The sequence below is a fragment of the Panthera leo genome, chromosome B3 (genome assembly GCF_018350215.1).
Source record: "Panthera leo isolate Ple1 chromosome B3, P.leo_Ple1_pat1.1, whole genome shotgun sequence".
NCBI lineage: Eukaryota > Metazoa > Chordata > Mammalia > Carnivora > Felidae > Panthera > Panthera leo.
In genome coordinates, this window is record NC_056684.1 from 48,483,643 (window position 1) to 48,497,320 (window position 13,678).

General features: G+C 35.8%; 1 protein-coding gene across 2 annotated transcripts in view; it reads left to right on the forward strand.

Annotated features, from left to right (window-relative positions):
- Nucleotides 1-13,678, forward strand: part of NEDD4 (NEDD4 E3 ubiquitin protein ligase) — a 135,657-nt gene that overhangs the window by 39,287 nt on the left and 82,692 nt on the right. For both annotated transcript variants that reach the window (XM_042941944.1, XM_042941945.1), the window contains exon 5: nucleotides 12,321-12,374. In XM_042941944.1, coding sequence (XP_042797878.1) covers nucleotides 12,321-12,374 — 54 coding nt within the window. The remainder of the gene's footprint in view (nucleotides 1-12,320; nucleotides 12,375-13,678) is intronic.

Below are 13,678 nucleotides of genomic sequence, written 5' to 3' on the forward strand. Positions count from 1 at the left end.
GAAACTTATAGGTAAAACTCCAATAAAGGAAATAAAATGAAATACCAAGAAATACCTGATTAATAATTTTTTAAAAAGAGAAAAGGAAAGAAAAGAGGAATGAAGGAAAAATAGAAATAGAAAGACGATGGTCGTAAAGCCAACCATATCAATAAGTGCCAAAAAAAAAAAAAAAAAAAAAGCAAGGTTCAACCATAGACTCTTAATAGGAGTCACTCTTTGAGTATAAAGACACATTAAAAGTAAAAGTACAGAAAAAGATACACCATTCAAACACCATGCCAAAAAAAAAAAAAAATCCTCATATGGCTGTATTAACATTAGGTAAGTAGACTTCAGGATGAAAAGTATTCCTAGAGATAAGCAGGGACATTGGACATTTCATAATCATAAAAGGGCTTATTCATCAAGAAAAGATGTCTGATAAAGGAGCTTCAAAATTATAAAGCAAAAATTGAAAGACATAGGGAAATAAATTCAGAATAGTTGAAGATTTCATCACTCTTCTCTCAATAGTGATAAACTAGACAAAAATGTCAGTAAATACATAAACAATTTGAACAACCTATCAGTCAACCAATTTAGCATGTATGGAAGACTACATCTAATACCTGAAGAATACATATTCTTTTTATATGCCTATGGAACATTCACTAAGGTAGACTATATATTGGGCCATAAAACAAGTCTGAATACATTTAACAGACTTAAGATTCAACATGTCTCTGAAAATAGAATTCAGTGATACAAATATACCTGAGGAATCCACAAATATTTGGAAATTAAGCAACATAATTTTAAATAAGCCATGGATCAACAAGGAAATCATAAGGAAAATTACAAAACATTTTAACTTGATTATTAAATCCAAACATTATCAAAATATGAGATGAGCACATTCAGTGCTTAGAGACAAATTTACACCTTTAAGTGCTTATATACAAAAGAAGAAAGACTTAAAACCAGTGATCTAAGTTTCTATCTTAGAAAACAAAATATAGGGAAGGAAATAAGAATGGGAATCAATGAACTAGAAAATGGATAAAAAGTCAAGAAAATAAATGAAACCAAACATGCTTCTTTGAAAAGATTAATAAAATTGATATACTACAGCTAGCTCAAATAAGAGAAGTTCAAATGACCATTATCAAGAATGAAAGGAGTATCCTATAGATATAATAATAATAATAATGATGATGATGATGATGATGTAATATGAACAACTTTGTGGCAATAATTTTAACTTAGCGCAAATGGAAAACTTCTTTAAAAGCCAAAAATATATCAGAGCCAGCATTAGAAAGAATGCTTGAAAGTCAGTACTACTTTTGAATTAGAGATGTTACCACAAAAATAAAAAAGAAGACTATTTCTAAATGATAGAGCAGGCTTAGGAACTTCCTGTCTTTTACTCACTGTTTCTTTTACTAGAATTTCACTATTACCAAATGTCTCAGCCAGCATTACTTTACTCTGGGACCATAGGCTGCACATTTATTTCCAACAGACCTTTGCAAATATATTGCAAGAACGACCAGAAAAATCTGTATAGATGAATGCTGATTCATCACAGCTAGAATAGAACTGACAACACATGGTGATTTAGTATTTTCTGTCGAAAGGACGTTATTATGTGTGGTCCTCTGTTTTTCTCTTTGTCATTTATATCATTATACATAGCACAAAATATTTTCAATTGAATGTATTCACATAAAATATTTATTGAGATAATATAAATACAGTCAAAACTTGGTTATTTGGCATTTAACCAATGGAAATTTTGGTCAGACGTTGAAGGGAGCCTTTACATCTTTGAGAAAACATGAGGTTCAAAAAAAGTTTTTGTGGAGAATTGTTATTAGTAGGTCAACAAACAGGAAAGACTCCAAATTGAAGTTAGTGCTTAATAGCAAATTATAGTGAAACCTGCACTTACAGTTGCTCAGATGAGACTAAGGGAGGCAGGTTACAGGAGGGAAAAACATCAGGCAAGTAAGGTAACAATGTACACATTGTATGAGCATAGTGCATGAGCATCTGAAAAGACAGCTCACTCCATTCCTCATATTCCCATGGTGCTTCGTTTGTATCCTTAGTAGTCATACTCATCATATTATACAGTTGACCCTTGAACAGCATGAGTTTGAACTGTGGGTCCACTTATGTATGGATTTTTTTTAAAATGTGGTACAGTACTATAAATGTATTTCCCTACCTTGCAATTTTCTTAATAACATTTTCTTTCCTACAGCTTGCTTTATTATAAGAATACAGTATATAATACATACAAGGTACACAAAAAACAATAAGCACATTTATTATCTTGATTTATGTTTGTGTTACCCATAAGCCTTCTGGTCAACAGTAAGCTCTTAGTAATTGAGTTTTGAGGGAGTCAAAAGTTATATGCAGATTTTCAAATGCACCCCTAACTCCCATGTTGTTCAAGGGCCAACTGTATTTACGTAATGTGTATATGTTCATGCATGTGTTCTGTAGGAAAACATAGATCTCAAAATGTGGGAACACAGGTTCTTTCTGTTGTGCATACTCCGCCACCCCTGGGTGAACTCTGTGTTTGTTTGAGTCTGAGGAGCCCTTTTATGAGCATGTTACTTGTTTGTCAAAGTTGCCTTTCAAAGTAGCAAAATTTTCCTTTTATCTATCTGCCTAGTAGAGACTCTGGTTCTGGAAATTCTGACAAATGAAGCAATTATAAATATTTTCTGTATCATTATTTATATTTATATATAATATGTATTATATATTTTTTAAAGTTTACATATTTTGAGAGACAGTGTGTAAGCGAATGGGCTAGGGCCAGGGAGAGAGGGAGAGAGAATCTAAAGCAGGCTCCACATTGTCAGTGCAAAGCCTGATGCGGGGCTCAAACCCATGAACCCTGAGCTGAAGTCAGATGCTTAACCAACTGAGCCACCCAGGCGCCCCTGTATTATATATATATATTGAGAGAAATAACAATCAGCTGTAATTTAATCACCATAAAACCACCACTGTGCGATCTTCCTGTATTGTTTCCTATGTATCTTTATGCATATATTTATACTCCTCACCTCTACATACACACAAAAAATTGGTGTGATAGTTTTCTATATTTGTTTCCAGGCACTTTGCTGATGCTTGCTAATGAGATGACCACAGTCCCTACCCTCAACAAAGCTCACTGTCTACTGTGGACTCCTATGAACATCCTTCTCAAAATAATTGCCAGTGTACTGAGCATTATGAAAGGGAAAACACCAGAAGCTAAGGAGTGAACACCAGGGAGATATTAGGGAATTTAGGGAATGATGTCAGGAATGTCAGGGAGATATTAGGGAAGTCTCCTCTCTGCAGAAGTGTACCATTTAGGATGCTTTAGGGGGTTAAGTAACATACTTGAAGTAACAACTAATATTGGCTTAAACAATATGCACACTTATTATCTCTAACAATAAGGATCATACATAGAGGAATGGGGTTACTGCAGCATCTGGACAGTCATGTGTGACCCAGCCTCTCTGAGATTCTCTTAGCTTTCTGTCCAGGCTACAAGATGCTTGCAGCAGCTCCAGACATCATAGCCTCACACGATCATGTCTGTAGATAGAAAATGGAGAGAGTTTTCCAACATGTGTCTCTTAAAAAAGTGAAGTACCCTTTTCAAAAAAGCTCCCCCCGGAACTTTGATTCTCATCTCATGGGCTACAATTGTCTCATATATGTATTTCTAACCCAGTCTTTGATAAGGAGAATGGAATTACCATGACGCTTAGAAGAATTAGGATGCAGGCCCTGGGGATGGGGAGTGACCATCTATCCCTGACACACATTGTCATCCACTATTTGAATAAAATCAGAATCCTGTTAGCTAGGAAGAAATGGAGGACACCCTAAAGTACTAAGTAAATTATGGTATAGCCACATAATAAAACCCTCATCAGATATTTAAAAAGAAACAGATGTATATGTATTAATAAGGCATTGTTTCAAAATATGCTAAATGAAGGAGCTAAGGCACAGAACACTGTGTGCATGATACACCTATTTGTGTTAAAACAGAGACAAAAAATTGCTTTCTCATATGTTGGTATTTGCATAAAATACTTCTGGAAAGACCTAAGAAAGTGCTGTGTTTTCTCTGAGAGTAGGACAAGGATAAGAGAGTGATTTATTGTTCACTATGTATCTTTTTTAGTGTTTAGATGCCCTCCCATAGCTATGTATCTATAGTTTATTTTTATATTTGTTGATGAAAATTGCTATATAGAGAAAGTAGAGAGACATAAAACACATAAATAAAAATACCAAGATACTTTCTATTTATATAATGCTGTATGCTTATAAAAAATATCTAATTCATTTAACAGTGTTCTTTTAAAACATTTTTTTAGTTTATTTATTTGTTTTGAGAGAGAGAGAGAGCCAGAGTCAGTGGGGGAGGGGCAGAGAGGGAGTCCCAAGCAGGCTCCACACTGCCACCACAGAGCCTGATGTGGGGCTCAAACCCACAAACCTTGAGATCATGACCTGAGCTGAAATCAAGAGACGGATGCTTAACCGACTGAGCCAGCCAGGCACCCCTACACAGTTTTATTTTAAGATGTACTAATATCATATGTCCACACAAAAACTTGCACATGAATGTTCATCGCATCATTAATCATTATAGTCAAAAAGTCGAAACAGCTCAAATGTCCATCAACAGATGAATGGATACACAAAATGGGGTATATGCATGCAATAGGATATTTTGCAGCTGTAAAAAGAAATGAGGTACTGATAACATGCTACGAAACGGGTGGACCTCGAAAAAGCAGCAAGAAACCAATTAAAAAATATCACATATTATATGATTCCATTTATATGAACTGTCTAGAATAGGCAAATTTATAGAGACAGAAAGTAGATTGGAGGTTGCCTGAGACTGGGGTGGTGGAGGGAAAGTTAGGGGTGACTGCTAAAGGGCATGAGGTTTACTTTTTGAGGTGATGAAAATGTTCTAAAATTGTGACAGTAGTTGTACACTATGAAAATACTAAAAACCATTAAATTGTACATTTTCAATGGGTCAATTGTATGGTATGTGAAATATATCTTAATAAAGCTACGTTTTAAAAATGTATGTGCATTGCTTTTTTCCTGCATCTACTTGTAGAATTTCCAGGAACATTACTTCAGATTCTTTATGAACCCTGTAGAGTAAATTGACACTTATCAATACCTTTGTTGTTCTTTGAAAAAATTTGGCTACTCTTCTGCCAAATTTTTCTCTCTCCTGTTTTATGTATTTATAGACCTACATGCTTATTCTTGATTTTCAAAAAATCTATCATCAGCATTTTAATTTTTGTCTCTCCTGCTTTTACCCTTCCCAAAATATGACGCTATAAACTATTTTTTGTGACCATAGCTTTACTCCTTTTTTTAATAAATTAAAAACACGATCTCATCAAAGAATTCACACATAGCTTTAAAATGAGATCGTATATTGGGGCGCCTGGGTGGCTTTGTCGGTTAAGCGTCCGACTTCGGCTCAGGTCATGATCTCACAGTCGGTGAGTTCGAGCCCCGCGTCAGGCTCTGTGCTGACAGCTCACAGCCTAGAGCCTGTTTCAGATTCTGTGTCTCCCTCTCTCTGACCCTCCCCTGTTCATGCTCTGTCTCTCTCTGTCTCAAAAATAAATAAACGTTAAAAAAATTTAAAAAATAAATAAATAAATAAATAAATAAAATAAAATAAAATGAGATCGTATAAAGGGGCTATAATGGAAAGTGGTAGACTCTAGAGCCCCATCTTCCTTCACCCTATCCCTACTTCCCAGGAGGAACCACTTTTTAACTGTTGTTTGTTATTCTGGCCATTATTCCCATATTGCTGAATTGCCTGCACATCCATGTCCCAATCTGACCTCAAGCTATGACAGATGAATAAACAGCCAACTTATGTTTGGCTGATAGTTTGGCCCCTCTTGGGATTCTAGGTTGAAAATAATTTTTCCTTAGAAACTTGAGGGCATGGCTTCGTGATAACATCGTTGAGCAGCGTGTTGCTGTTGAAAAGTCTGATTCTAGTTCCTTTGGTGGTGGTTCTTTTTCTGTGAAACATTTGACAATTATCTTTATCCAGTGTTTTAAAATTTCACAGTGATATGCCTTGTATGTACAGCTTTAAAAATCCATTATTGTGCTGGGCCTTTGATAAGCATTTCAATTTAAAGACTCCTGTTTCCCTTCAGCTCTGAAAATGTTTATGTAAAGAATTTCTTTAATAGTTTTCTTCTCTCTGTATTATTATTTTGGGTATTCCAACTGGTTTGTTGTAGAGTCACCTGGACTAATTCTTTCTCAACCAGAATTCCTCATGTGAACCAAAGAACACAGGAAATGGTTTGAGTGTTTTCTCATACCTTTCAAGGATGGTCTTATCCAGTACCTTGCTAGTTATATAGGAGAGAAATTAATAGATAACATACAGTGAATGTCTTAGGAAACAGGTCTGCAAACTTTTTTTTTAAGAGACATATAGTAAATAAATATTTTAGGTTTATGGGCCTAGAGGCAAAAATTGAGAGTATTATGAAGCTACTTATATATCCATTTAAAATATAACCATTTTAAATATTTTAAAAATTCTTATCTCATAGGCTATTTAAAAAACAAAAAGAAGCAGGTGGCTGGCTGGACTTGACCCACACATAGTTTTCTCAGTTTCTACTTTAGGGTGTTAGAATGTAATTATTTCATTGAAAGAGGATTCAAATAATCCACTTTTTTATTTTCTCTCATACTTTCCTTAACTTAGCTTTTTGTTCTACATTTTGAGAGATTTTTTCAAATGTACCTTAGGTTGTTTATATTTGAATTCAACAGTCATTTTTAGAGCATATTGTTTTTTTATTTTGGCGGGGGGGGGGGGGGAGAGCAGGGGAGGGACAGGGATAAGGGAGGGGAGAGAGAATCCTAAGCAGGCTCTGCACTGTCATTGGGGCTGGATCCCACAACTTGAGAGATCATGACCTGAGCCAAAATCAAGAATTGGACACCCAACCGACTGAACCACCCAGGTGCCCCTCAACAGTCATTTTTACTTCCAACACCTCTTTGTTTTCTAGTTGTTCCCTTTTTCTAGTATCCTATTTTTGCTTTATGGATGCAAAACTTTCCCAGACATTTCTACTTACATTTTTTTAAGTGTTTTCTTTTTATTTCCTAAATCGTTTCTTTTTCCTTCAGGGACAGTTTTTCTGTGTATACATCTGTGATCTCTGATAACCTAATCATACTTAACAGTGATAGAATAGAAAAAATCACCTACTGCTTCTGTACATAAAAGGCATAAACACTCAACAATTATGTTACATTTTTAGTTCCCATGTAAGTTTTGTATATTAAAACTGGTGGTTGCATTTTTGCAAAACCTATAACTGAAATCAGGCACAAAGAGAAAATGTGTGATAAGTGTGTGTGTGTCTGTGTGTATACCATCCAGAGGGTAAAGTACTATTCAAACATGGTCTCACTGGGGCAGTTGCCCTCTTGCTTCAACCTTCTGCATTGTTTTTGAGTTTTCAGCTTCTTCTGCTCTGTTTACTGCTATATCTAGATCTATCAACAGGGTGTAGAAGTGTCTGGAGAGGCTCATTGGGTTCAGATCATGAGGGATCATTCCATGCTCAGTCATTTGGATTTCATCCTTTAGACTATTGGGAACACCTTTTGAGTAGGGCAGTAAAAATAGCTTAACCAGTCTTTTAGGTAGGTCATTCCAGTTATATAGGAAAGAGAAATTAAAAAGATAAGATAGTAAGATTAGAGAATTCTGTTAGGTAGCAATTAATTAAATGCCAAACCAGGACAGCAGAGGTCTGATTAGATCAGACCTGATACCTATTTTTTTAGCAATATTCCTCAAACATCTACATTATCCACCTTTACTTTGATAGACACTGAGACTTTTGATTTTTCTTCCTCAAAATGTTTTTCATGGCCTTTCTCCCTTCCTACTCTCACTGGGACTGTCTCAGGCAAAGCTTTCATATACACTTCATGCTTGAGTCATAGGAGCAACAGTCCCCACAGGGTTTCTCTTCAGCCCAATTTATTTTGTGTATCACTGACAAAATAATATTTATGTATGACCTACATCATGTCATTTTTCTTTTAAAAGCTTCATTTTCTTTCCTACCAATTATGTCCTAACTCCTTTTTGTGTATTTCGGTGCCCTCAGCCTGGCTCTAACCTAAATTATCAAAATTTTTTAACACTTTCTTTTAAGTTTATTTATTTTTTAAGAGAGAGAGAGAGAGAGAGAGAACATGAATAGGGGAGGGTCAGAGAGAGAGGGAGAGAGAGAGAATCTCAAGCAGGCTCTGCACTGCCAACGCAGAGCCCAACATAGGGCTCAACCACATGAACCATGAGATCATGATCTGAGCTGAAACCAAGAGTTGTACGCTTAACAGGTGCCTGTCATGGCAGGCACCACTGCCATTTTATAATACAAAAATGTTCTTATCAGTTTGATTTCCTTAGAGCATGCTCATTCTGCCTCCATGTCTTTCTTAATGTGATCTCCTTGCTGTGAATGTTCTCTATATTTTCTTATGCAAATTCTTCCCAACATTGAAATTTCAGCTCAAGTTTCATCTTCTCCCCAAATTCCTCTACATCTTCTTAGAAAAGATTATTGTCTTACACTACTTTCCTATTCCCATGGTGTCTCACCCTTGATTGGGGTTCCCATCCCCGTAGTTGCTCCATGGTCACAGTGTGATTATAAGAGAGTCAGCTGTCCTAACCAAGACAGGAAGAGAAATGCAAAGGGCAAAAGGGACATCTCTCCTAGCTGAGTCAGCCCTATTTAAAGAACTCTCCCAGAAGCCCCATCAAATGACTGCCAGTAGGTTGGCCTCTTTGTCCCTGGGTGTTTATAGAGAAAACAATACATAAAGTACAATGGAGCATTTGATATTTTGATCTAGGTGATGATGACACAGTATCTGTAGATCAAAAGTCATCAAGCTGTGGCCAACAGACACAGGAAAAGATGCTCAACATCACTAATCATCAGGAAAATACCAATCAAAACCACAATGAGATATCATCTCACACCTATCAGAATGACTAAAATCAACAACACAAGAAACAAGTGTTGATGAGGATGTGGAGAAAAAGGAACCCTCGTACACTGTTGGTGGGAGTGCACACTGGTGCAGCCTCTGGAGAAAACAGTATGGAGTTTCCTCAAAGTAAAAATAGAATTACCATATGACCCAGTAATTTCACTACTGGGTATTTACCCAAAGAATATGAAAGACATTAGTTCTAAAAGATATATGAACCCTTGTGATTACTGCAGCATATATACAGTAGCCAAAATATGGAAGCAACCCAAGTGTCCATCAATAGAGGAATGGATAAAGAAGATGTGGGGTGTGTGTGTGTGTGTGTGTGTGTGTGTGTAATGGAATATTACTCAGCCATAAAAAAGAATGAAACCTTGCCATTTGCAACAACATGGAGGGAGCCAGACAGTATAATGCAAAGTGAAATAAATGGGTCAGAGAAAGACAAATACCATATGATTTCACTCATAGGTGGAATTTAAGAAACAAAACAAATGAACAAAGAAAAAAAAAGAAAACAGAAAAACAGACTTTTAAGACTGTTAAAGAATAGAGAACAAACTGAGGGTTGATAGAGGGAGGTGGGTGGTTGATGGGCTAGATGGGTGATTGGTCCTAGGAACGCACTTGTGATGAGCACTGGGTATTGTATGTAAGTGATTAATCACTGAATTCTACTCCTGAAACTAATATTGCACTGCATGTTAACTAACTAAAATTTAAATTAAAATTTTAAAAAATTAAAAAATAAGATATTAGTTGAAAAAATAAAAACAAACTCTGAAATATAGAGAACAAACTTATGGTTACCAGAGGGAGGGTGGGTGAGAGGATGGGTGAAAGGGGTGAAAGGGATTTAAAGTACCCTTATGGATGAGCAGTGAGTAATGTATAGAATTGTCAAATCACTATATTTTACATCTGAAACTAATATAACACTGTATGTTAACTATACTGAAATTAAAATTAAACAATTTTTTTCAATGGGCCAAATATCAAGAAAAGTACTAAGAAAAATAGAAACATAATTGAAAAAAAATTGGTAAGAATGAAGAGAATCCAAGTAAATTAACTGAATAAATGTGTATCAAACTTTGCTGTCTAATATCAAAAAATGCAACTTTTGTTAACTTGCCATTGGAGTACTTTACGTATCTTGCTCTAAATGAGGCCACTATGAAAATTTCAAAAATAAAGACCACATTTACTTTTAATAATTCCTTCTTTTCACTAGTATGTATTTTGTATATTTTAATGGTATTTAAAAATTATTTATGTATTTATTTTGAGAGAGACAGTGACAGAGAATAGGGGAGGGGCAGAGAGAGAATCCCAGGCAGGCTCCATGCTCAGCTTAGAGCCCGACTCAGGGCTTGACCCCATGACCCTGAGAGCATGTCCTGAGCCAAAATCAAGAGTTGGACACTCAACTGACACAGCTACCCAGGCACCCCTTAATGGCATTTTTTATATATGCTTATTGCAGTTGTATCTTCATTGTAAACACTAAATGATATGGATTGAACCTGTAGTCCTACCTAATGCTTTCTCCTATGAAATATATATATTTTTAATGTTAATACAATTACTTGTTTTTACTTTTTGGATCATTTACCTCAAAATTTTCTTTTTTTTTTTTAACTTTGAGAGGCTGTATAACTTAGTAATTAAGAGCATATAGTTTGAAATTAGTCTGCCTAGATTAAAATAAGAATTCTACCTCTTGGGGTGCCTGGGTGGCTCAGTTGGTTAAGCGTCCGACTTCAGCTCAGGTCACGATCTCACGGTCCCGGAGTTTGAGCCCCGCGTCGGGCTCTGGGCTGATGGCCCAGAGCCTGGAGCCTGCTTCCAATTCTGTGTCTCCCTCTCTCTCTGCCCCTCCCCCGTTCATGCTCTGTCTCTCTCTGTCTCAAAAATAAATAAACGTTAAAAAAAAAATTAAAAAAAAAAAGAATTCTACCTCTTGATAATTCTTAGAAAAAGAAGTCATAAGACTGTGTATTTAAGGTTAGTAAATTTTATACTTTACTGAATGTATCCTATACTTCAGTTTTAAAAAATTAATGCCTCTCTCCCCCAAGAGTGGTACAATGTGGTGACCCTGAGTATGCTGCTGCAGGTAAAATTAAGATTATGTTCTCAGAAGGACATAAGGGAGACTGGACATTGGCTTAGGTATCTAAATATATTTTTCACACTTATTGGACCTTTTGCTGAAGACTGTCAATATTTTTAACATGTAAACCAAAGTTTTAAAATATCACAGTGTTTAATGTAATGTATTTATTCTCACAGGGAAAAAATCAACTTAAATGTGAGAATTTTTTGTATGTCATCTTAATCTCTGGTATAAAAATTATTAAAGATTTTCTTCATATTTGATATTTAGTAGATATTAACTCGATGTCGAAATATCTCAGCAAACATGAAAGCATCAGCTTTGAAAAATAAAATACTGCACATTAATTTTTATTTATAAGTGAAAACTAAGTGTTTACTTTTTGACTGCTTGTGTCTATGTAGTAGAAGCAACAAATGGTTCTATAAAGTCATTACTAAAAAGGATTCAGAAAACTAGTTTCCATAAAGTCAGTATCCACTTTGGGTAGTTCTACCTTGATAAATGAGAAGTCAGTAAATAAAATTTATAATAAGTTAAAACATAACCCATATATAAATATATATATGTATATATATTTAAGTTTATTCATTTTGAGAGAAAGAGAGAGAGTGTGCACACAGGGGAGGGGCAGAGAGAGAGGGGGAGAGAGAGAGAATCCCAAACAGGCTCTGCGCTGGCAGTGAGTTCAAGAGCAATGAGATCATGCCCTGAGCCTAAACCAAGAGTCGGTCGCTCAACCAACTGAGCTACCCAGGCACCCCTATAACCTATTTTTTTAAGTACTTGCAAATATCTAAATAATTTTTTTGACATTTTATTTTCCTTTCTTTCATTCTATTTTTAAAAAATGTAAAAATAAGCACTCAAATCCACTTCATTGTTACGGTAAAGCTGTTAGAAAATGGGTGACATAGGATTGGTTTGCTTTTGTATTAAGTGTCTCGTATAATTTAAAATACACCTAAATGGAATTAGGAAATGGCAACATTTTCAAGAATTTATCTCAGAGTCGGTAAGTTGATTGATGTTCACTTGTTTTTAAAGAAAGGTTGTGTTTTTCTTAACTTAGGTCCATCCTCAGCAGCACCGGCTTCTATTTGAAGTATTTGATGAAAATCGATTGGTAAGTTATGTTGCACTAGTGTGATGCGAAGCCAGGGTATATCTCAGTAGAGCAGAGGTAATACGCTGGGAATCTGTGATGTGAGAGATGACTTGGGGTGGTTATGGAGGCTCTGGGCAAAAAGGAGAGGTGGATACTTTTTTTTTTTCCTTCTTGGTGCTACTTTCTACCCTTCATTCTCCTCCCAGGCACATCTCTTGATTGACAGTTCTCACCAGATTACAGTCTTACTCAAGACCTGTTGTGGCAGGTGATGGGATAGCAGGAAAGCTGGCCACATTGTCTTGCCTTCCCTCACCCTCATCCAGCATGGCCTGATGGGTATGCACAGGCTCAGGGAAACTTCTCCCTGAGCGGCTGCACCTGTGCTTCCTCCTTACAGTGGATTTCTTCTGTTACTTGTATGTACTTACGTGTCTCATGCCTTCTCCTCTTCCCACTCTTCTGCAAAGGAAGACTGTCCTCTTTACACTGATAAAGCCTCTAAAGGACTGCGAGCTCTTACAGAGGCAAAGAAAAAAAGGGCAAAGTTAAAGCTGATTTTATGTTTGTGAAATGATAGTTCTGATTCCTCATCTCCTAAAGACTATCTTGAAGTCCTATCCTTTTCCTAATTTTGTCTCTTAGGAATACTATTTTACATCTTCTCCTTTGCATCTTTTCAAAATTTTTTTAAATTAAAAAAAATTTTTTTAATGTACATTTATTTTTAAGAGAGAGAGAGCATGCAAGGGAGGGACAGAGAGAGGGAGACAGAGGATCTGAAGCAGGCTCCACCCTGACAGCAGAGAACCCAGTGTGAGGCTCGAACTTACAAACTATGAGATCATGTTTTGAGCCAAAGTTGGATGGATGCTTAACTCACTGAGCCACCCAGGCATCCTCAAATCTTCTTCTTAGCATCTTACATATATATTTTAAACCTGTAAAATTTGAACATAAAAAAAGAACAGTGTTATGTAAGGCATATCAGTTATTAAACAGAGGCACCAAAAAAGAAACATTCACTTCTTAGCTAACTAAGAAACTGGATTTTAAAAATTTGTTTTTAGTGTTGGACTACATGACATGTTTTTTTCCCTCAAGAAATGATAACTATACTACTAATGGAAGATACTGAAATTAAAATATATTAATTAGCCTCATAATAAGCAAAAGGGTGTTTTTATTGCCAAAGGAGACTGATCACTAACTGCAATCTAACTCTTTAAGGCTGAGTGATATGACAGATGTTGAAGATTTGCTTATCAGATATGGTCATATGCAGAAATGTTTGTTTTCTGCTTGTATTTTTGCATTTTCTG